The 25,982-nt window shown below is 33.4% G+C and overlaps 3 protein-coding genes across 5 annotated transcripts in view; all 3 read left to right on the forward strand.

Annotated features, from left to right (window-relative positions):
* LOC109177658 (putative disease resistance protein RGA1) overlaps positions 1-25,982 on the forward strand; it is a gene marked incomplete at its 3' end in the record, with an annotated part of 45,780 nt that overhangs the window by 16,076 nt on the left and 3,722 nt on the right. Inside the window, exon 4 of the mRNA XM_019327077.1 lies at positions 11,021-11,372. Coding sequence (XP_019182622.1) covers positions 11,021-11,372 — 352 coding nt within the window. The remainder of the gene's footprint in view (positions 1-11,020; positions 11,373-25,982) is intronic.
* LOC109176677 lies at positions 826-13,725 on the forward strand. Of its 3 annotated transcripts, XM_019326090.1 has the most exons (3): positions 826-1,805; positions 1,856-1,875; positions 13,674-13,725. In XM_019326090.1, coding segments are annotated over exons 1-2 (849 nt in total). In that variant the 5' UTR covers positions 826-958; the 3' UTR covers positions 1,858-1,875; positions 13,674-13,725. The 3 variants fall into 3 exon arrangements, with proteins under 3 accessions (XP_019181635.1, XP_019181643.1, XP_019181630.1); XM_019326098.1 differs by lacking the exons at positions 1,856-1,875; positions 13,674-13,725 and adding an exon at positions 2,198-2,372 and having other exon boundaries at positions 826-1,794; XM_019326085.1 differs by lacking the exons at positions 1,856-1,875; positions 13,674-13,725 and adding an exon at positions 1,928-2,069 and having other exon boundaries at positions 826-1,794.
* On the forward strand, positions 11,392-13,550 carry LOC109176656 (late blight resistance protein R1-A-like). Its single transcript, XM_019326069.1, has one exon. The coding sequence runs from the start codon at positions 11,430-11,432 to the stop codon at positions 13,413-13,415; it is 1,986 nt and encodes a 661-aa protein (XP_019181614.1). The 5' UTR covers positions 11,392-11,429; the 3' UTR covers positions 13,416-13,550.

The following is a 25,982-nucleotide window of genomic DNA, read 5'->3' on the forward strand; positions in this document are numbered from 1 at the left end:
AGACAAATGTGTCAAAGGTAAAAGGTATTTGGTTGTAATAGATGACATATGGAGTACAAATGTGTTGGATGATTTAATGAGATGTTTTAAGGATGGCAAGAATGGAAGTCGAATGTTGTTGACTACTCGCCTAAAGAATGTGGCTGAGTACGCTGATTCACGTGGTAATCTTTGTCATACCATGCGTTTTTTGGATTCACATGAAAGTTGGAACCTTTTTCACAATCAGGTGTTGTCCCAGAGAATAACTTTGTCCCCTGAATTTGAAAGAATTGGTAGAGAGATAGTAAAGAAGTGCAAAGGATTACCTCTTGCAATTAAAGTGGTTGCTGGACTCCTCTCAAGCCCCAAACAAGACTTAAATGAATGGGAGCTAATTGCGAAGAATGTTCATGCATTAAGTATAGATCATTCAAATGAGCAGGGTGAAAACATCATTGACTTGAGTTACACCTTACCTCATCACCTTAAACATTGTTTCTTGTCAATTGGGTGTTTTCGAGAAGATGAAAAACTTGCTGAAGATTTTATTGTTGATTTTTGGGTTTCGGAGGGATTTCTAAAGGTTTTGAGGTGTAAGAGCTTGGAAGATGTGGCAAGAGAATCCTTAAAAGATCTTGTAGATAGGAATCTCCTTTTAGTTTTTACAAAGATTGATTTTAAGGGATCAATGAATGTATATCAAATGCATGATGTGTTGCGTGAATTGGCCTTGAGAGAAGCTCGGAAGGAGAATCTATTATGTCTCAGAAATGATAGGTCTATCTTGAGTGTAGGGTTTAGGAGAAGTCAACTAATAAACTCTTCTTCTCGTATATCTCACCGCCAATCAAAAAATTGCAGCACCTTTTTAACTTTGAGTTCATTTCGTCAGCAGTTTCATTATGATTATTTGAAGTTTTTAAGGGGATTGATACTAGGAGTGGGAAACTACGATTCCTATGCGTCTATAGAGTTTATGGGTCTAGTGCATTTGAGATATCTAAAAATTCCTGCTACTCTGAAACTTAATTCTCTACCATTGTTCATGTTATGGAATTTGCAGAAGCTGGATATTGATGCTTCTCTTTCAATAAGTGAACCCCTTGATATTTGCCGATTGCCCCAACTGAAGTTTCTCTATCTTGTGGGAACCATTCAACTGGTTCCTCCAAGATCAGTTCATCATAATTTGGAGAGCATTAGATATTTGGATCATATGAGTTGTACAGAGGAGCTGTTTATGAGAATCCCAAATCTAAGGACATTGGGAGTTATTGCAGGTTGGGGCAAAGCATTCAATTGGTTCCAAAGCCTTGCCTGTTTATATAAACTGGAAGATCTACATGTTTGTGGCAAAATTCTTCATCTGGATTCTGTGGGGAGTTTGAGCATAGAGAATTTTTTGCCAAATCTTAAGAAATTGAAACTCTTTGGAACAAAATTAAATTGGAAGAAAATGTATGTTGTCGGGATGTTGCCGAAGCTTGAGGTCCTCTTCTTGGAGGATGATGCTGGTGTTGGCAGAAAATGGAAACCCAGAGATAGAGGATTTCGTGGATTAAAGTTGTTAATCATAGGAAATTGTGATCTACAAATTTGGAAAGCCACGGGTGACCATTTTCATGTCCTTGAATGTCTAGTCTTCATAGAATTAGAGGGTTTAAAAAAGATTCCTAGTGACTTTGCACATATAACTACCCTCAAATCGATCAAGTTATATCGATGTTCAAACTCAATTATATCTTCTGCCAAGTGTATTCAAGAAGAGAAACTAGACTATGGAAACGACGCGTTTACTGTTGATATTTTACGGTTAGATTTCTTGCTAATCTACTTTTGTTTTTGAAAAAAAAAAAATAATAATTATACTTGTAACTTTTAATCCAAATTTATTTGAATTGCTATGCTATAGCCTATAGATCGATGATGGTGTTTTACTTTCCAGGGATAATGAGTTTGATGAATCTTTATGGTATTAAAGTTGTTGCACGTTCCAGTAAAGATGATTTTCCGTTGATTGAGAATGGGTCGAACTAAGTTGATAGATGGCGGCAGCAAATTGAGAGCATTTTGGACGTGAATGGAAGGATTTAATGAATAATCTATCTTCTGTAGGGTGTCCACTTGGATCAATATATAATAAGTTTGTGTGGGCAAGACGAAATTAAAGTTACTAATTTTAAGATCACAATTCGAATTGAGCAATATGTAGGAGGTTTTGAGCTGATAAGATGTGGAAATGGGGCAAATTGAGAGCAATTTGGGACGTTGTTGCAAGTTGCAAGCAAGCACACGGGCAAATCAAGATTCAATGAAGACGGATAGCATGTGATGTGAGCAACTTGAGGATCTGAAGGTTCTGAAACTGACCTTTAATTTGTGAGCCACCTGCGAGACTTGTTCAGTTTGTTTGGGCAACACCAAACTCCCAAATCTTAACATCACAATTAAGTTGAATTGAGGTTCTCATATTGAAAGAAGGTTGAGCTTCCCTTCTATATGATAAATAGTTCATTTTGAACAATCCTATTTATATCCAGTATAATATTTTTGAGCCTGCAATTTCTCGTAATCTCTGAACTCATATAATATTTTGATATGGAAAATTCTATTCACACCACCTCTTTTACTATTTACACCACCTATTTAATAGGTCAAACCACTTTATAGATGGTGCTCATTAAAAATTGCTATTTGCACCACTATCATTTAATGTGGTCAAAGACTAATATTTTTTTATATATATATATTTTTATAATCAAATTATTAATTTTTTTTTTTTTAAAAAAAAAACGTCACCTTCTCCGGTGAGAAGGCAGCCCAGTGGGTTGCCTTCTCACCGGAGAAGGCGATGGTTTCCTTTTTTTTTTTTAAATAAATTAAATTTTGAATTAATTAATTATTACTTAAATCTAATAAATGCAGTTTTACTATGGTGGTGTAAATAGCATTTTGACCAACCATTAGGTTATTTGCACCACCTATGTATTTATTATAAATTATCACCTTTTTATGTTTTCAATGTACTTTATACCCCATTTTTTCAAAGGGTGGTGCAAATAGCAACACCCTTTGATATTTGTTAGCTTCTTCGAGAAAAAATGGGTGGAAGTTGGGCCGGCAGATGTTTGGGCAGAAGTTGAGGAGAAGAGGTTGAAAAATCAATTTGCTTTCTTCTATTCGGCACTCGGCAGTCAGCAAGTATAAAAGGGGAAAATTTATTGTTTTCTCTACATACTTCTACACTACTACATTCACACAATTTGGCAGTACGCAAATAGAGAAAGAAAGTCCATTTTCTTACTAATCTCAACAACCCAAATTGAAGGAGGGATACCAACATTATTAAACATAGAAGCAATGTCCACATTTCTACCATCAACAACTTTTTTAGTCCATCTTTTTAGAATGTATTTATCTGGAATACTAGAAACAACGTGCACATGAAGTATACGTAAACAATGACATCAAAGTATTTCTAATTCAAAAAATAACTTGCAACTACAAGATATATCCAAATTGATTGGCTTAAAATTACTTCATGCCTTATAATGTCTATATCTGGTCACTACACATGATACTTGCACTTACATCCATCATTCAAAACAATTTCTTGATAACAAGAGCTACCTTTCATAAATTGTTCCTCGAACAAAAAGTATATCTCAATAGTATATACCTCTCTAGCATGTGAAAGAAGTTTCACATGATCCATCATCATGGCAGATACTCCTTGAGAACACTGAAAATCTTCACCATTTTCCTTACTTCTCCATTTAGAAATAACACTAACAAAGGATGAATAAAAATCATACAAACCAGCAGTCTTAGATAACCTTCTAGAAATTGAATGATTTGTAGTTTCACTCCTTTGAGAAGATAAAATGCCACCGGAAAAATAATCATTGTTAAATGATGGACACCACTTCTCCCTACAATCATAAAGCTTCTCTAGCCAAGTATTCTTATGACACTTATACTCAGTCACCATCCTGAAAGTTACAAGACACGTTTACTAAGCTTATATGAAACAAAACAACAATATCAAAAAAACATAATACTGTATATTCATAATTTCTATGTTGTAGATCCATAATATATAAACTGCATATTCATAATTCTTATCCTCTTAAATACACAATATAAATGACTAAAAGTCCAAACAGAATACTGTACATTCATAATATATACATAGAATATCCATAATATCTATGCTGCAGATTCATATATAACTTCTAACTGTATATTCATAATTCTTACCCCCTCTTAAATACACAATATTAATGACTAAAATACCAAAATATGATACTGTACCCAATGAACAAAGTAAATAATAACATTAAACATCTTTAGTCTCGGTGTATTTCAACACAAAATTGAACATATCCAAAAAATTCTTATGATTCTTTAATGCCTTGATATGCTTCTTCGAATTCTCACCAATATGCCATATGCAAAGACAGTGGGGTGATGTAGGGAATACCATAGAAAAAGCAGCAGCCATAGCTGAACATTGATCTGTCATGATAGTTTGTGGACACTTGCCATCCATGGATCTTAAAAACGCTCTAAACAACCACGCAAATGATTCTATCCTCTCGTTCATAAAAAACCCACATCCAAACATTACATTCATGCAATGATGATTCATCCCTACAAAAGGGCCACAAGTCATATCATATTTGTTAGTGCGATATGTTGTATCATGCACTAACAAATCCCCAAACAACTCATAATCCCGCCTCATTTGACCATCCCCGAAAAAAAAAAAAAAAACTACACAGTCTTGCATCCAAATCAACTTCAAAATCAAAAAAGAAATCAGCCTCATTAGACTGCCTCCTCCTAAATATTTCAATCAAAGAATTGGAATCGGTTCCATCCAAACACTTCAAGCTCTCACAAGCCATCGAATTGTAAGCATCGCGGTTGGTAAAGCCAACCAATGGAGAACCCCCTGATTGATGTTTCAAAAACCTTATACCATCCGCCAATGCAACGCCACTCTTCTTCATATCTTTTAAATATTCCAGATGATTATTCCCCACCCTTCTATGTGAACGGAGTAGATGACTCTTGCCAAAAGAACATAACTCATGATTGTGCTCTTTCAAATGTTTTGTAACTGTCCACATCCCTCCCCCCCTCCCCCCACGTCAAATTGAACAAGTGCACCACAACCAGTCCTTATATCAATTTTTGAATAAACCTTGACACCACTATTTGGTTTCTCCTTATATCCAGCATTAGCACAGAAGAACCTCTTCATCTTAATTGACTTAGTAAATGCCTTGTAACGTTGTTGACCTTTCCTCACACTAAAACCAACTCTCTATGCATATCCATTATATAACTCAAAAGCTTCATCACTATTACTTACTACAACACCAACCAAATCTTTATCAACTACAATTGCAAAAAAAATATAACCACAACTATAACAACTACTGACTTTTGAACAACAATATCTACAGAACAAGTCTACACCTTATGAATGTACAGTTCAACTATAATGAATATAATATAGTACAAAATTGAAATGAGTTTGATGAAAATATATTCTTTATTTAAGTAGAGGGGGATGGGGAATGTCGAATAAATCCAGCCATGCTCTACAAAAAATAATATATTGTCCATCAATAACAATTCATATAATTCATAATTTCATAACATAAAATTCATAATATCATAACTGTAAATTCATAACAGAAACAAAGTATTAATAACAGTTGCGACATTATGGACATTCAAACTGCAAATAGATACTGAATAAACACTAGTAAAAACAAACTAAAAATAAAGTACATTGCAAATAATCACCATGAATCAATACCTACTACTACCAGTAACCACATTCACATTAAAAGCTAAGAAATATACCTGGACTTGAAGAGGAGCCATCAATGCCAATGCTTACATCTGCTTGATCAGTACTTAGTGAATCACCAACAAAATCTTCATTTACTGAATATATGAAAACAGAGTAACATACTAGTTAATATGTTATGAACATCGAACTATCAAATTATGAACATCCATACCACATGCATGAACAGAGTATCAAAATTCATAATTGCATAACAGAAAATTCATTATCTTATAACTGTAAAGTCATAACAGAAACATAATATTAAAAACAATTGCGACATTATGAACATTCAAACCGCATAGATACAGAATAAACACCAGTAAAAACAAACTAAAAATAAAGAACATTGCAAATAATCACCATGAATCACAAAATCCTACAAACACACATTTAAAAGATTATAACGCTCACACCACAATCTCGCAATAACAAACACAAACATACATTCTAATTCAATTTCAAGCAGCTAAAATCTCATAAACCAAATTAAATCAAACGCAAAAATCGCAGAAATCGAATGATACAAACTTGGAATCGCAGAAATCGAATCACCAATTAAATCTTCTCCCCGATCCGCTGTCTCCTCCATCTACGAGTTCAAATCAAGCAATCGTGAATGGAAGAAGAGAATTGTGAATAGCGAATGGAATCAAAGAACTGAATAGCGAATTGAAACTGCCAAAAACGATAACGAAAATTGCCTTCAAAATCGAGACTAACGCCGTTAATAGCACAGTAAATAATTTTTATTTGTTTTTAATGTTACGCCTGTAAAACAACGTCGTTTCGAAACGTGTTCACCAAGCATGGTGAACACGTTTCCACAGCATAATTTGCGGCAATCGAGAGGGCCAAATGCAATGCAAGATCTCAACTACATGGGCTCACATGGCAATTTATATCATGGATGGTCCACATAGCATTGTGGACCCTGAATTAAAACGATGAGTTACATAATTCATACTCGTAAGTTACATAATTTTATAACACAAGACACACAAAATTACAACAAATTAAGACACATACACTTGTTATATACTCCGTATTACTTATTTTTCAAATATGACTTAGGTACGCAAATTTGGCAGTACGCAAATAGAGAAAGAAATTCCATTTTCCTACTAATCTCAACAACCCAAATTGAAGGAGGGATACCAACATTATTAAACATAGAAGCAATGTCCACATTTCTACCATCAACAACTTTTTTAGTCCATCTTTTTAGAATGTATTTATCTGGAATACTAGAAACACCGTGCACATGAAGTATACGTAAACAATGACAGCAAAGTATTTCCAATTCAGAAAATAACTTGCAACTACAAGATATATCCAAATTGATTGGCTTAAAATTACTTCATGCCTTATAATGTCTATATCTGGTCACTACACATGATACTTGCACTTACATCCATCATTCAAAACAATTTCTTGATAACAAGAGCTACCTTTCATAAATTGTTCCTCGAACAAAAAGTATATCTCAATAGTATATACCTCTCTAGCATGTGAAAGAAGTTTCACATGATCCATCATCATGGCAAATACTCCTTGAGAACACCGAAAATCTTCACCATTTTCCTTACTTCTCCATTCAGAAATAACACTAACAAAGGATGAATAAAAATCATACAAACCAGCAGTCTTAGATAACCTTCTAGAAATTGAATGATTTGTAGTTTCGCTCCTTTGAGAAGATAAAATGCCACCGGAAAAATAATCATTGTTAAATGATGGACACCACTTCTCCCTACAATCATAAAGCTTCTCTAGCCAAGTATTCTTATGACACTTATACTCAGTCACCATCCTGAAAGTTACAAGACACGTTTACTAAGCTTATATGAAACAAAACAACAATATCAAAAAAACATAATACTGTATATTCATAATTTCTATGTTGTAGATCCATAATATATAAACTGCATATTCATAATTCTTATCCTCTTAAATACACAATATAAATGACTAAAAGTCCAAACAGAATACTGTACATTCATAATATATACATAGAATATCCATAATATCTATGCTGCAGATTCATATATAACTTCTAACTGTATATTCATAATTCTTACCCCCTCTTAAATACACAATATTAATGACTAAAATACCAAAATATGATACTGTACCCAATGAACAAAGTAAATAATAACATTAAACATCTTTAGTCTCGGTGTATTTCAACACAAAATTGAACATATCCAAAAAATTCTTATGATTCTTTAATGCCTTGATATGCTTCTTCGAATTCTCACCAATATGCCATATGCAAAGACAGTGGGGTGATGTAGGGAATACCATAGAAAAAGCAGCAACCATAGCTGAACATTGATCTGTCATGATAGTTTGTGGACACTTGCCATCCATGGATCTTAAAAACGCTCTAAACAACCACGCAAATGATTCTATCCTCTCGTTCATAAAAAACCCACATCCAAACATTACATTCATGCAATGATGATTCATCCCTACAAAAGGGCCACAAGTCATATCATATTTGTTAGTGCGATATGTTGTATCATGCACTAACAAATCCTCAAACAACTCATAATCCCGCCTCATTTGACCATCCCCCCAAAAAAAAAAACTACACAGTCTTGCATCCAAATCAACTTCAAAATCAAAAAAGAAATCAGCCTCATTAGACTGCCTCCTCCTAAATATTTCAATCAAAGAATTGGAATCGGTTTCATCCAAACACTTCAAGCTCTCACAAGCCATCGAATTGTAAGCATCGCGGTTGGTAAAGCCAACCAATGGAGAACCCCCTGACTGATGTTTCAAAAACCTTATACCATCCGCCAATGCAACGCCACTCTTCTTCATATCTTTTAAATATTCAAGATGATTATTTCCCACTCTTCTATGTGAACGGAGTAGATGACTCTTGCCAAAAGAACATAACAACTACTGACTTTTGAACAACAATATCTACAGAACAAGTCTACACCTTATGAATGTACAGTTCAACTATAATGAATATAATATAGTACAAAATTGAAATGAGTTTGATGGAAATTTATTCTTTATTTAAGTAGAGGGGGATGGGGAATGTCGAATAAATCCAGCCATGCTCTACAAAAAATAATATATTGTCCATCAATAACAATTCACATAATTCATAATTTCATAACATAAAATTCATAATATCATAACTGTAAATTCATAACAGAAACAAAGTATTAATAACAGTTGCGACATTATGGACATTCAAACTGCAAATAGATACTGAATAAACACCAGTAAAAACAAACTAAAAATAAAGTACATTGCAAATAATCACCATGAATCAATACCTACTACTACCAGTAACCACATTCACATTAAAAGCTAAGAAATATACCTGGACTTGAAGAGGAGCCATCAATGCCAATGCTTACATCTTCTTGATCAGTACTTAGTGAATCACCAACAAAATCTTCATTTACTGAATATATGAAAACAGAGTAACATACTAGTTAATATGTTATGAACATCGAACTATCAAATTATGAACATCCATACCACATGCATGAACAGAGTATCAAAATTCATAATTGCATAACAGAAAATTCATTATCTTATAACTGTAAAGTCATAACAGAAACATAATATTAATAACAATTGCGACATTATGAACATTCAAACTGCATAGATACAGAATCAGTAAAAACAAACTAAAAATAAAGAACATTGCAAATAATCACCATGAATCACAAAATCCTACAAACACACATTTAAAAGATTATAACGCTCACACCACAATCTCGCAATAACAAACACAAACATACATTCTAATTCAATTTCAAGCAGCTAAAATCTCATAAACCAAATGAAATCAAACGCAAAAATCGCAGAAATCGAATGATACAAACCTGGAATCGCAGAAATCGAATCACCAATTAAATCTTCTCCCCGATCCGCTGTCTCCTCCATCTACGAGTTCAAATCAAGCAATCGTGAATGGAAGAAGAGAATTGTGAATAGCGAATGGAATCAAAGAACTGAATAGCGAATTGAAACTGCCAAAAACGATAACGAAAATTGCCTTCAAAATCGAGACTAACGCCGTTAATAGCACAGTAAATAATTTTTATTTGTTTTTAATGTTACGCCTGTAAAACAACGTCGTTTCGAAACGTGTTCACCAAGCATGGTGAACACGTTTCCACAGCATAATTTGCGGCAATCAAGAGGGCCAAATGCAATGCAAGATCTCAACTACATGGGCTCACATGGCAATTTATATCATGGACGGTCCACATAGCATTATGGACCCTGAATTAAAACGATGAGTTACATAATTCATACTCGTAAGTTACATAATTTTATAACACAAGACACACAAAATTACAACAAATTAAGACACATACACATGTTATATACTCCGTATTACTTATTTTTCAAATATGACTTAGGTAAAAAATTTGAATTCATAGGCACAGAATTTCACAACATAAGACACAAAAATTAATAACATAAGACACGACTACTAATTTGTTTCAGGTACAGAATTCATACTCTTAAGGTATAAAATTTCATAGCACAAGACACAAAAAGTCAAAAACTCACAATATAAAACACATACATGCACCAGCATCAACACTGTACTGTGAACCCTGGTCCATGGTATAAGGATTGGGGCTCACATTCCCCATTGATCTCATGAAGAGGATTATGTACAAATAGTCATGTCATGTTGGTATCACCCATACATTGCTTGTGAACCGGAGTAGCTATGTACATTCTTTCTTGGCTTAAAACTCAAGTGAATAGACCCGGGGTACACTCGAGTTCTTCAACATGCAATAGCCTAATATGCCCAAGGGTCACCTCTCAACATGCACCTATTCAATCAATTACACCAATTCACATAAGCGATCCAAGGGCCTTCCTTCACTTAAACCGAAGATGGGAACATGCACAAGTCATTCCAGACCTTCACAGTTGGCTCCAATATAATGACCTATTTAGAATAAGGTGAATGTATGACATGAGCCGCTTGATGAATGTCTTAATTAAACTAATGATAAGAGGATGAACAGGAGACAAAGGAGGAGAGCGAAGATGAACATGAGACAAAGGAGGAGAGTGAGGATGAATTGGAGAACAAGGAAGAACAAAAGAGTGATGATGAACATGGTAGCCGGGATGAACAGGAGGAGAGTGATGATGAATGAACGAGCGACTGAGGAAGAACAAAATAGTGATGATGAACAAGGGAGCCAGGATGAACATGAGGACAATGATGGTGAATGGGAGACAGAGGTACTACAACCTATTTTGTCTGAAGCAGAAAGTATAATCAGGCAAGAATTGAGAGTCCCCTCTTATCTCAATAAATACATGAAGCAACGGATACAGGCTCGACATAAGATTAATCAAATTTTCATGCAAGGAATTAAACTTACATCCTACATCAAGAAAGAGATGTTGAAGGTTAAGAATGCACACTACAATCAATCCAATACCCCACAAGGGAACAATACATGTGCTTCTCTTAGACTTATAGGGCCAAAAAGGGAGAACATTACAGTTGGTGATTCGTTGCAACATACTAGAATAGAAATGGTGGGGCTGTGATGATGAGTTCAACATGATAATGGATAAGCTGAACCAGCAATCCAAGCAACGAGAAATTGTGTCAATTATGGGAATGGGTGGAATCGGTAAAACCACCTTAGCTAAAAGAATTTATGGAGATGCTTCATTCATTTCTCGCTTTGATTGTCGAGCTTGGGTTACTATCTCACAGGTGTATAATCCAACAAAAGTGTTCAAAGTCCTTCTTCGTTCTCTTGTCCCTGGGGTCGATGAAGAAAACTATGAAGCTAGCAACAAAGAATTGGCTGAGGTAGTTTACAAATGTCTAAAACGTCAAAGGTATTTGATCATAATTGATGACATATGGAGTACAGAAGTTTGGTGTGATTTGCAGAAATGTTTCCCAGATGATAACAATCAAAGTCGAATGTTGTTGACCACTCGACTCAAAAATGTGGCTGATTATGCTGGTTCAGGTGGTAATCTTCGTCATACCACGCGTTTTTTGGATTCAAATGAAAGTTGGAACCTTTTTCACAACAAGGTGTCGCCCCAGGGAATAACTTTGTCCCCTGAATTTGAAAGAATTGGTAGAGAGATAGTAAAAAAGTGCAAAGGATTTCCTCTTGCAATTAATGTGGTTGCTGGACTCCTCTCAAACCCCAAACAAGACTTAAATGAATGGGAGCTAATTGCAAAAAATGTTCATACATTAAGTATAGATCATTCTAATCAGAAGGGTGAAAACATCATTGACTTGAGTTACACCTTCTTACCCCATCATCTTAAACACTGTTTCTTGTCACTTGGGCTTTTTCTGGAGGACGAAGAACTTGCTGAAGATTTTATTGTTGATTTTTGGGTTTTGGAGGGATTTCTAAAGGTTTTGAGGTCTAAGAGCTTGGAAGACGTGGCAAGAGAATCCTTACAAGATCTTGTAGATAGGAATCTTGTTTTAATTTCTACAAAGATGACTAATTATGGATCAATAAAAGTATATCAAATGCATGATGTGTTGGGTGAATTGGCCTTGAGAGAAGCTCAAAAGGAGAATCTATTATGTCTCAAAAATGATAGCTCTATCTTTAGTGTGGGGTTTAGGAGAAATCAACTAATAAACTCCTCTCGTATCTCTCACCCATGGAGTATCCAATCAAAAATTTGCAGTTACAACTCTTTGTCTCATACCTGCAGTTCCTTTTTAAGGTTGGCTTTATCCCGTAACGGCTACAATAAGCAATTTCATTTTCATTTTAAGTTTTTAAGGGGATTGATAGTAGAAGAGCCAGACGACAATGCCTATGCGTCTACAGAGTTAATGGGTCTAGTGCATTTGAGATATCTAAAAAGTTATTCTACTTTGGAACTTAATTCTCTACCCTTGTTCATGTTATGGAATTTGCAGAAGCTAGAAGTTCAAGTTAATCATTCACTAAATGAACCCCTTAACATTTCGGGATTACCCCAACTGAAGAAGCTTAGTCTTCAGGCAACCATTACATTGGTTCCTCCAAGATCAGTTCATCATAATTTGGAGAGCATTAGATATTTGGATTATAGGAGTTGTACAGAGGAGCTGTTTATGAGAATCCCAAATCTAAGGACGTTGGTAATTAATGAAGATCGTAACATTAATATGAAATGCAAAGCATTCAGTTGGTTCGAAAGTCTTGCCTATTTGTATAAACTGGAAGATCTACAAGTTTGTGGCAAACTTCTTCATCCGGAGTTTAGTACAATTCATTCTATGGGGACTTTGAGCATAGAGAATATTTTGCCAAATCTTAAGATATTGAAACTCTTGTATACAAAATTAAATTGGAAGGATATGTATGTTGTTGGGATGTTGCCGAAGCTTGAGGACCTCGTCTTGCATCGTGTTGCTGCTGTTGGCAAAAAATGGAAACCCAAAGATGGAGGATATCATGGATTAAAGTTCTTAACCATAAATTGGTGTGATCTACAAATTTTGAAAGCCACGGGTCACCATTTTCCTGTCCTTGAATGTCTTGTCCTCTTGAACATGTATAATTTTTAAAAGATTCCTAGTGGCTTTGCAGATATAGCTACTCTCAAATCGATCAAGTTATATGAATGTTCAAAGTCAGTTATATCTTTTGCCAAGTGTATTCTAGAAGAGCAACAAGAATACGGAAACAATGCATTAACGGTTGATATTTTACGGTTAGATTTCTAGCTACTTTTATTTTTCAAAAATAATAATAATAATAATAATAATAATAATTATACTTGTAACTTTTAATCCATAATTTTCTTAATTTTAATCCAAATTTATTTCAATTTCTATGATTAATTTGTATGCTATAGATGATGGTGTTTTACTTTCCAGGGATGACGACTTCTATTATTCTAAAGATTGGTAATAAAGTTGTTGCACATTCCAGTAAAGATGATTTTCGGTTGGTTGAGAATGCGTAGTACAAAGTTGGTGCATTTATGATGTTAGAAGAGTTTCCTTAGCTTGCCTGTTCATAAATCCGGCCACATCACAGGTCGCATTCTCCTAGTTCTCTGCAATCTCGCAGCCATGCTCGATGGCGGTGCCGTTCGTCAGTATGCTAAAAAGAGAGGATCTTGACTCAGACTCGACTAGGGAGAGCTGCGTTACTGCACTGTATGGCCTCAGCCATGGCGTCAAAAGGAGATATGATGAATTGACGCAATTATCCCCTCTCAGACGTCAACTAGGGAAATTAGACGAATGATCAAAATTGTCCTTGTCACACTAAGGGTGTTTGGCAAAATTTATTTGGTGCTGTAACCATTTTAATGGACACACGTCATCAACACTTCCTCCAACCCACACTCATTTTCCCTCTTCGTAACAAAACAAAAGTCACTTCTCTTTACAAGAATCTTTCTTCTTTGCAAACCTCGATCTCTTGAACAGGATTTCGGTTTTAGGGTGGGCGAGGGCAACAACGATGAAGCAATCAAAGGTTTGGAAGCACAAATGAGAGATGCCTGAGTTGAACTAAGGTTCCAAATTGAACACCAATTGAGATTGTTTTACTTGGGGAAAGCCATGAAGCTTAGACTTCACTCTACTCAAAAGCTTCTTCTTCCCATTTTGTCTAAGAGAATAATTTTATCCCCTGAATTTGAAAGTATTGCAAAAGAGATAGTAGAGAAGTGCAAAGGATTACCTCCTGCAATTACTGTGGCTGCTGGACTCCTCTCAAACTCCAACCAAACAATTAATGAGTGGGAGCATATTGCAAAAAATGTTTGCGCATTAAATTTAGATCATTCTAATCTGCAGTGTGAGAATATCATTGATTTGAGTTACACCTTCTCCTCATCATCTTAGACTTTGTTTTTGTCATTTGTGTGTATACCAGAAGACTATGAGGTTGATGAAGATGTGATTGTTGATTTTTGGGTTTCAGAGGGATTTCTAAAGGTTTTGAAGTCTAAGAGATTGGAAGATGTGGCAAGGGAGTCCTTACAAGATCTTGTAGATAGATATCTTGTTCTAATTTGTAAGGAGAGCTGAGATCTAGTAAATTGTCAAGACTATATGAAATGCATGATATTTTGCGTGAATTAGCCTTAAGAGAAGCTCGATCAAAAGGAGAATTTGCTATGTTTCAAGGAGGATTTTGGCATAGGTTTAAGGTGTAAGACAATTCTACCAACAAACTCTTCTCGTATCTCTCAACCATTGAGTATTCAATCAATAATTTGCAACTATAATGGTATAACTCCTACTAGCAACACCTCCTCACTTATTGGTATAGGGTACCCCATAATCACTACTTTCCCGGTGAATCAAGTGCATGCACATTTTAAGTTTTCAAGGGCGTTGTCAGTTCATAGATGTCCATAATATTTTTTTTTTTTTGGAGATTGAGGGTCTAGTGCATCTGAGGACTGAGATGGTTAAATATTCATTATTTAGTTAGTTGTTCAGTGTAAATTATATCATCTGCTGAGTGCAGTCAAAAAGAGCGGCAAGAGTACGGAGATGACACATTTGTTGTTCATATTTCCAGGTCCAATTTCGAGCTATATATCTTTTGCTTTTCAAAACAGTTGAAATTAAGATTCTAATTTTTTAAATTCTTACTTTTCTTAATTTTAATCCAAACCTAGTTCAGTTTCAATGATTAATTTCTAAACCATAGATGATGTTTCGTTTTCCAGACAGTAAGATGGGGGCCAGAGATTTTAGCATAGCATCCCAAATCTTGATAATTGTAATTTCCGATATCCTGGGGTTTGTATGTGCATATATGTTGTGACCTTGTATGTATTGCAGTTTTTTAGAATGATTTCAAAGTAAACAAACACTATTTTATTTGTTCATTTTTGCTATATATGTAGGAGGTTTTGAGCGCTGATAGGATGCGGAAATGGGGCAAAATGAGAGCATTTTGGACGTGAATATAATGGAAGGATTTGGGACGCTAGCTAGCGTATGCAGGAGGGCTAATCAAGAGTCAATGAAGGCAGGTAGCGGGTGAGCATGCAACACCAAAGTCACAATAAATCTTAAGATCACAAATCAAAATGAGCTGAGGTTCTCATACATATTGAAAGAATGTGTCGTTGGTGGCAACAAATGGGAATTCATCAATGATAGATAGAGGATTCCATTGATTAAAGTTGTTGGACATTATGTATGGTTGTAATCTAAGATGTTGGGAAGCCACTACTTGTCATATCTCATCTTATCAGAGAAACACCGACCTTTGTAGTGCAAATTACTGTGCCTTTGGATTATAAGCAATTATACAAGTATTTGTACATACAAATTCATTAACGTAATTGCACATGACACACTACGAATAAAAAAAAAAGTTAGAGGACAAGTACTGAATATGAAGACAATCACTCAGCTACCCAAAAGATAATTAAGAAGACTTGAGAAATTCAAATGAAAAGTAGTAATTATTTAGATAATCGTTTTTAGACTAAGTATTTAGACTAGCGTTATTACAAAGTTAAAAATGTTTATTTTAGTGATTTGGCCTAGGGTTGTGTAATTAAGAGATTAAGTACGTGGAAGCTCACATGGTTTGGGGGATCTAATTAACATGGAGATATGTAATTAAAAGATTATGTAGAACGTCACATGGGTTAGGAGATCTAACATGGAGATGTCCGTTTGGGCATTGTAATTAAAATATTAAAAATATGGGTGGGATTTGGGTATTCGGCCTAGGGTTGTGTGATTAAGAGATAGTATGTGGAAGCTCACATGGGCTGGGACCTTGGGGATCTAATTAACATGGAGATATATGTAATTAAAAGATTATTAAGTATTTGGAAGCTCACATGGATTAGGGGATCTAACATGAACTGTAGTGCGATTCAAATATTAATGGGTCATACTTGTGTGAAACTGTCTCATAAATCATTATTTGTAAGACGGGTCAAATCAATATGTAAATGTGATATTTATATTAGTAAATGTTTTAATTAGGAAAAAAATATGTGTTAACTATTAGAGAAAATATAATACTTTTGATGAAAAAATAAAATTTTTACATATATGTAAAAGTATTACATTTGTCATTAAAAGTATTATATTTTTTCATATAAATAATAAACATTTTATTCATTCTTCCAAAAAGCTGAACCTCAATCTTAAGGGTTCCCCATACCCCGACCCAACATTTTATTCATGATTTAGGGTCCGTTTGGAAAGCAGGAAAATGACTTCTGGAAAATGAGTCATTTCCGGAAAATATTTTCCTTTCCCGTGTTTGGTTGCATTCTGGAAAACTGTTTTTGTGTGTTTGGTTCATTTTCTGGAAAATGAGTAGAATTATATAATTAAACATTTTAATTATTTTATTTAGAATATTACAACATATATAATAATATATAATAATATATAATAATTTTAAATATAATAAAAATAACTAATAATATATCAAAAATATTATGGTGCTGGTGGTGGTGTAGTGGTAGTAGTGTTATTCGTTATAATAATAATAATAATAATAATAATAATAATAATAATAATAATAATAATAATAATAATAATAATAATAATAATAATAATAATAATAATAATAATAATAATTGGTGGTGGTATGACGGTGGTGGCAGTGGTGGTGGTGGCGGCGGCGGTGATATGGTAGTGGTGGTGGCGACGACGGTGGTTGCGGCGGCGGCGATAGTGGGGGTGGTGGCGGCGGCGATAGTGGGGGTGGTGGCGGCGGTGGTAGTGGTGGTGGTGGTGTTGGTGGTGGCAGTGACGGTGGTTGCGGTGGTATGGTGGTGGTGGCGGTGGCGGCGGTGGTGGCGGTGGTATGATTTCCGTTGACTTGATTTTCCAGGCACATCCAAACAATGAAAACTTGGAAAATGATTTCCATAACTCATTTTCCAGGTTTCCAAACACACCCTTAGTATACCATTTGCTAGTATAAGTAATAAATTTGACATTATATTTGAATTTTAGAACTAAAAGTCATATTTTGTGAGTATTAAAGAAAATAAATAAATAAAGAATAGTTCATTTAACTAATGAATAGTAAATATGAAAAGTAAAATGTGATTGAGTAAAATGTGGTTGAGTCATTTTTTAAGAGGGTAAAGTTATAAGCCGGCCAGTTGTTATATCGTGGACCGTGATGCATAATCGATTATGCACCACGCATCAAAACGGCGTCGTTTCTTTAAGTAAAGAAACGGCGCGCTGTTAGTGTTAACGGAGTGACACTACAGTGTATCTAAACCGACACTGCCTCACATATTATTTTTATATTATCAAATGAAATTGCAGTTATATCAAAATGATACTGTAGTTGTGGTGAAATGAAACTGCAGTATATATAAAATGAAACTGAATAACATTTCACATATTTGAGTGTATATTGTACAATGAAACTGTAATTATATCGAAATGATCATGTAGTTGTGTTTTAATGAAACTATAGTGTATATTAAAAAAAAGGGAAAATTGTAAAAAATGTCCCTCTATAATATGCCAATTATCAATGTCACCCATGAATTATGAGTGGTGTAAATGTTGCCCCTCAATTATCAAAATGGTGCACATATAGCCCCTCCCATAACGGACCTATGGTTCCCCACCGCTGTCCAGCGCTGGTACTTCGAATCGAGGGAGGAAAAAACAATTAAATTACATATTTACTCCGACTTAACGGTGTCGTACACTAACGGGGAACCACATATCCGTTACAGGAGGGGCTATATGTGCACCATTTTGATAATTGAGGGGCAACATTTACACCACTCATAATTCAGGGGTGACATTGATAATTGTCATATTATAGAGGGGCTTTTTTTATAATTTTCCCTAAAAAAAATTAAATAACATTTTCACATATTTGAGTGTATAAATATTGAACTGAAACTGTAGTTGTGTTGAACTGAAACTGCAGTGTATACAAAATGAAACTGAAGAACAGAGTTATTTTTTGCGGAACGGTGCGAAACGGATTTCGTTTCTTTTCATTAAATAAAACGACGTCGTTTTGATGCGCGGTGCATAATCGATTATGCACGCGGTGCACGATATAATTTGCCGTTATAAGCAACTCACAGAGCTAATTTTACACATACTTTCAATTCTCATTTTGGTTGACTATAATATTATATTAGTAGTTTTGTAAATATAATTACACATTTTTATTTAATGATATCAAATGTTTTAAATTCTCTTTTTAAAAAACAAATAAGCGAACAAGATTGAATCTCAGTTGTAGGGTACTTTATGCTCAGATTACACCACTGTGACTCTCTTTAAAAAAAAAAAGTCACAGGATCAATCTCCGTTAATAAAATACTACAATATAATAAAGTTAATAATACTAAAAAAAACAATCAAACAAACAATTTCACCCATCAAGAATTAATTTTTGGGTCAAACCTTGTAATATATAATGGATTACAGGTAAGAATGCAAATGAACGTGTATGAATAGTTGTTGGGAAGTCGCAATCATCCATTCAAAAATTAATAATAATAATAATAAAAATAAATTGAGAGAAGAAAAGAATACATTATTATCTGATGTTCTACCTTAGCTTGCCGGCCATACACCACCTTTAATTTTCTTAATCTCAAACTCTACTCTACTCTGCTAATATTCCAATATCTGTTTTTTTCCTCTCTGCTAAACCAAGCCACCCCATTATATTCCAATATCTGTCCATGCCTTTTGCTGCTGCATCAAAGCTTTGATCTCATCTCCAAATTGGTTTCCATCTCATGTAAGTTTAAAAATTAAAGTATGATTTTTTGCTTTTTTTTTTTAAAAAAAAAAAATATTTGTTACACTTTACTTTTCATGAGCTTATATATATAAATGAATGAAAATGAATATGACTTCACCATTCTCCTAGATCAGTGTCAGTTTATGCTAAATGATAATAAAGTTATATTTTCTTTTTAGTTTATGCTAAATGCTAAATGATAATAAAGTTATATTTTCTTTTTAGTTTATGCTAAATGCTAAATGAAAATGAATTTGCAGAAGCAACTGTCCGGCTTAGTGATCAAGGAAGTTAGCTTGGTGTAGTTTGTACTAGGAGTGATAGTGCAAACCTTTCACGAGTTGTGAAAGAAGAGTGGAGTAGGCACAGTTGGCCGAACTACTATAAAAATTTCTCGTCCCTATCTCTTTACTTTCTGCCTGCTTTACATTCGTGCATTGCATATCATTCTCTATCACAACCGAAAGTTCTCACAAAGCAACAAACAGTGCAAAGTAATATAAAACTCGTTTAACTATTCCGCTGCGTGACCCCGAATGGAGTTATTTTTGAAAAATCGATTTGAGTCTATTCACCCCCTCTAGACTCTCCTTTCGATCCTATCGGAACCAACATATATATATATATATATATATATATATATATATATATATATATATATATAACGTCAACTACTAATAAAACAGTAACCCACCACAACAAATAATTTATTGGGACAATAATGGTCCATTGATTTTTTAAAAAAACTATAATAAGTGTTTTTATGAAGTCTTTTTTAGGGACACTTATTTTTTTTTCTTTTTCAAATAACTTAAGGGGATTATTCAAAAAAAAAAAAAAAAAAAAGGTAAAACAAAAAAGGATGAATAAGAAGTCAAGAAACATGCACCAATAGACCATGTGAAAGGAAGACAGAGAGGTTGCACTAATAAGTATGGATATTTCTTGTTCATCCACTTGCACTATTATTCACTTATTCAATTTAGTAAGGTAAATTTGAGTGAATTCCATTTTTGGTCCTACTGTTATAGGGGCGTTTCCAATTTTAGTCCACGTTAATTTTTTTTGTCATTTTATAACCACTATTATTGAATGTGTTCCACTTTTGGTCCCACCGTTAGTATTTTTATCAAGAGGCCGTGTAATCTAGGGGTACTTTGACCTTTCTTCTCATCCAAGACTATGTTTGACTAAAGAAAATGAGAACATTAAACCTAAAACCTAAGAAACCTCGTCGGCCCATGTTGGAACGAACGAAACGATGTAGCTTTGTCTTCCCATTCTCGTTGTTCGAAGAGCCATCTTCGAATATCGGAGGAGGAGGACGAAGCGCCTGGATTAAAAGAGAAGAGACAAACATAAAAAGATCAAAATACCCTTTGATTATACGGCCTCTTGACGGAAATAATAACAGTGGACTAAAAGTGGAACACATTCAATAACAGTGGTTGTAAAGTAGCAAAAAAAATTTAAAGTGGACTGAAATTGGAAACGCCCCTATAACAGTAGGACCAAAAATGGAATTCACTCGGTAAATTTTATTTAATGACTACAAAAGAATACAACAAAATACACCGTTAAAAATATAGACAAGGGGTCATGCCCCACCAGATGTCGCAAATTATGCCCTGGAAACGTGTTCACGATGAATGGTAAATACGGGTCCAAACGGTGTCGTCTTTATGGAAAAAAAATTAGTTAATGTGCTGTTAACGGCGCGCGTTTGTTCAGATTATGAATTTTCTGTTGTGAGATTATGAATGTACTATAAATTCATAATCTCATAACAGAAAATTCATAATCGCATAAAAGAAAAACATTTATTAAATTATGAATTTTCTGTTATGAGATTATGAATTTACAATTATATAATTATGAATTTTCTGTAAATTCATAATCTCATAACAGAAAATTCATAATTTCATAACAGAAAATTCATAATCGCATACCAGAAAATTCATAATCTCATAACAGAAAATTCATAATTTCATAACAGAAAATTCATAATTTCATAACAGGAAATTCATAATCTCATAAAAGAAAATTCATAATTTCATAACTGCACATTCATAAATCCATGCCTGCACATTCATAATTTATGAATGTTGAAGAAACTTGCGCGAAGAGAAAGTGAAACCGCAAAATGTGAAAATGAAGAAGAAAAAAGAAAAAAGATAACGGTACACCGTTACCGTTAGGACCGTGTTCACCATGGATGGTGAACACGGTTCCATGGCATAACGATTGACCAGATGTGGTGCAAATCTAATATCGGAACTAATACATACCCCTACTGTACTGGACAAGGCAATTGTACACCCAAAACTAATAATAAACCTTGGACCAATCGTTATACCATGGATCAAGATTTATATTGTATTGTGAATTTTGATGCAAAAATTATAAGAAAAAATGTTAAATTAATCTCCTAAGTCAAGTGGATAGTGTAATTAAATCCCATAAAAAAAAATCATTCAAGTCTCCTAAATTGGTAAAATTGTTCAATTAAGTCCAAATAAACTTGTTTATTAGATTAAATCTATGCGGTATTGACATGTGTCCTTTTTATTTTATTTTTTTAAAACAAATGTTTTTTATTTATTAAAAATAAATTAATAAATCTAAAACAAAAAAATAGCCACAGACTGTCCGCGCCGAACAGTCGGTGGCTGTCTTCTTTAATTTAAAGACAATCGTGGCTGTTTGGTAGGACGGCCACGACCATCTATGGAAGACGGCACTAACCGACAAAGAAAGACGGCCCTGGGCGACGGAGGAAGACGGCATGGATTTAACCTGATACATAAGTTAATTTGAACTTAATTGAACAATATAATTTTACCGGTTCAGGAGACTTAAATGAAGTTTTTTATTTATTTATTTAGGGGACCCGATTGCACTATCCACTTGACTTAGGGACCAATTTGACAGTTTTTTCAAAATTATATACCTTCAGTTAACACATTTTGTACCTATAGTTAAAACTTTATGTACATGTAAACATATAACTCGATAATTGCTTACACATAATATAATTCTATACCATTAGTTAACACATTATGTACCTACATGTAACAATTTTTGTATATGTAAATACATAATTTGATAATTGCTTACACATAATATAATAGCTACAAATGCAAAAATAATCAATTACAGATTTACAGGTACAAAGATCAGAGTGTCAACCACTAAAAAATTACAAAATGGGAAAATTATATTTAGGCTAGAGTGTACTAAGGACATCCCCATTAAGGGGATTGTGCATATGTTTTGAGAAAAAAAGGTGTGAAGTGGAGGAGAGAGGAGAGAGAGGAGAGAGAGGGGAGAGTTGCTTGGAGGAGGTTGGAGATTTTGTCTCCTTGTGTGAATCCCACAAAGAAAAGAAGCAAGTAGAGAAGAGGAGAGTGGGCTGCACATTCGCACCCAATCGGGCGCGTGCACGTTTCAGGTTATTTTTTATTTTTTTTTATTTTTTCTTTTTTCTTTTTTTTCTTTTACTGACATTTTATTTTTTTATTTTTTTATGTTTTTATTTTTTAACATCACTCCCTCATTTTATCTTTTCTAATCACATCTATAAAAATCTTTAAAATACTGTACTAAAATTTCCACTATTGAAAATGCCCTAAGTAGGACAAATACTTCACGTCCCCCACCAATAGCACAAGAAAAAGGCATCTACTTTAGCCGAAATAATTGAACAAATTTACTTGCTACAAACATCTTTATGTCTACTCGAGAGGACAAATTAAAGACATCAGTCACTTCACATCTCCCACCAAATTAAAAGCACAGGAAAAGGCATCTCCTTTTGCATTCCACTAATATTTGTCTTAAATCTATCCCAATTTTTTATGACAAAAGACGCCATCTAAAGCCCTCCTTCCATAAAAAATAAAAAAATAAAAAAATAAAAAAATAAAAAAATAATTTGAGTATTTTTATATGTGCTCTCATTTTATGCTCTTATTTTTCTGTTTATGATTTGACATATTTTGATTGCTCAATTTTATAAGAGGAGCCATGATGTTTGTCTATTTCTTCTTTTCTTCCTCCGATCAAATTTGAATACAAGTGAAAATGATATTTTTCTAAAAAACTTTTGGGGTCGTTTACCAAACTGAAAAGATGGAGAATTTTTCTAAAAAATAAAAAATTGAAAAAGTGGGAGAATGAAAAATGAAAAAGTTGTTTACTAAAACTATTTCTCCAATTGCCTAATTTTTCTTCATTCTCCAACTTCATGTATAATTTTAGAGAAGAGATATTAGGACTTTTCCAAATGAAAAAATAGTGAGAAACACGGGTGAACAGTGTCTCATTCGAAAAGGTTTGCCGTTTGATTCCCACTGCATGCGCAACACAGCCCATTTTTTGTCCTTTGGTCGTTTCCTGTGCGTGGCCGTTTTTTTCTCCATTTGTCTTTTTTTTTTTTTTTTTGAAAACTTCTCCTTTTGTTGTTTGCCCTGTGCATGCCACTTTTCCTATTATTATTATTATTATTATTATTATTATTATTATTATTATTATTATTATTATTATTATTATTATTATTATTATTATTATTATTATTATTATTATTATTATTATTATTATTATTACCATCTTTGTTGTAGAAATGTACAAATGCTATATAGGATGATTGTATTTAACAAAATAGAAAATTAGAAAAATAAAAAATTTGAGGAATGGAGAAATAGAAAACTGGAGAAATGAGAAAAGAAAACTGGAGGAATGGAGAAATAGAAAATTGGAAATGAAAAAACAGAAAAATGAAGTAAACGACCCCAAAGGGCATTGTCTTGTAGCTATACTCACTTCTCCTTCACTGCCGAAATGAACAATCAGCTACCACTCTCATTAGTAAAATATTTTAGTGTTATTGAAAATATAAATTTTACTTTTAATTATTTAATTTTAATAATTTTTAAAAATTGTTATGTAAAGCAAGTTTGATCAAAATTGGGGTTTTCCTTTAATGATACATGTGGCATTGTATTTATTGATGGTGTATAGTATTTATATAATTATATATCAACAGTAGAGTCATATTAAATTTTATGTGATAATAAAATTAGGTAAATAATAGATTACTTACTCTCGTCAGGTCAGACGCGGTGGAAAAGCAATCCTTCATACGCAAATGGCTAGATCCGATTCGGTGTTTAGTATGTATGAATCAATAAGTCCGGGTATATTCCTTATCAAAATCCATTATTATTATTATTATAAGTATTTAATTAATTCCAATTATCATTTTGATTCAACATTTGAACCCCACACACCCTTAAGAAGCCGTTTGGGCATTGTAATTAAAATATTAAAAACATTGGGGGATTTGGGCATTTGGCCTAGGGTTGTGTAATTAAAGAGGTTAAGTACGTGGAAGCTCACATGGGATGGGGATCTAATTAACATTGAGATATGTAATTAAAAGATTAAGACATAAGGTCAAGGGTTCAAGTCCTACTTTAAATAAATAATCCATTTATTTTCAAAAAAAAAAAAAAGATTAAGTATGTGGAAGGTCACATTGGTTAGGGGATCTAACATGGAGATGTAGTGCGATTCAAATATTAATGGGACACACTTGGGTGAGACTCTCATGAATTATTACTTGTGAGATGTATCGGATTAGGTCAATATGTAAATGTAATACTTGTACTAATAAATGTATTAATTAGGAAAAAAATGTTTATTACTTATAACAAAAAATATAATACTTTTTATGAAAAAAGTAAAACTTTTACATAAATGTAAAAGTATTACATTTGTCATTAAAAATATTATATTATATTTTCTATATAAGTAATGAACATTTTATTCATGATTTAGTATTACATTTGTTAGTATAAGTATTACATTTGACATCATATTTGGATTTTAGAACTAAAAATCATATTTTGTTAAGGAAAAATTGTAATTTATGCCCCTTTATAATATGTCAATTATCAATGTTACCCCTGAATTATTAGTTGTGTAAATGTTGCCCCTCAATTTTCAAAATGGTAAATATGAAAAGTAAAATGTGATTGAGGAAATATGTGTGCGCGTGCGTGATTAGGGATGTCAGGTAATATTATATTAGTAGTTGTGTAAATATAATTAAACATTTTCATTTAATGATATCGAATGTCTTAAATTCTTTTCTTAAAAAACAAACAAACAAATAAGATCGAATCTGATAGTGGGTACCTTGTGCTTAGATGACACTTTAGTGACTCTCATTGAAAAAAGGTTGCAGAATAAAATCCCGATTATATAATACTACCTTGTAATAGAGTTAATAGTACAGAAAAAACAAGCAAACAAACAATTTAATTAGCCTAACAAGAATAAATTTTTGGGTCAAACCTTGTATTATATAATGGATTACAGGTAAGAAT

The sequence above is a fragment of the Ipomoea nil genome, unplaced genomic scaffold (genome assembly GCF_001879475.1).
Source record: "Ipomoea nil cultivar Tokyo-kokei standard unplaced genomic scaffold, Asagao_1.1 scaffold0176, whole genome shotgun sequence".
Classification (NCBI taxonomy): domain Eukaryota; kingdom Viridiplantae; phylum Streptophyta; class Magnoliopsida; order Solanales; family Convolvulaceae; genus Ipomoea; species Ipomoea nil.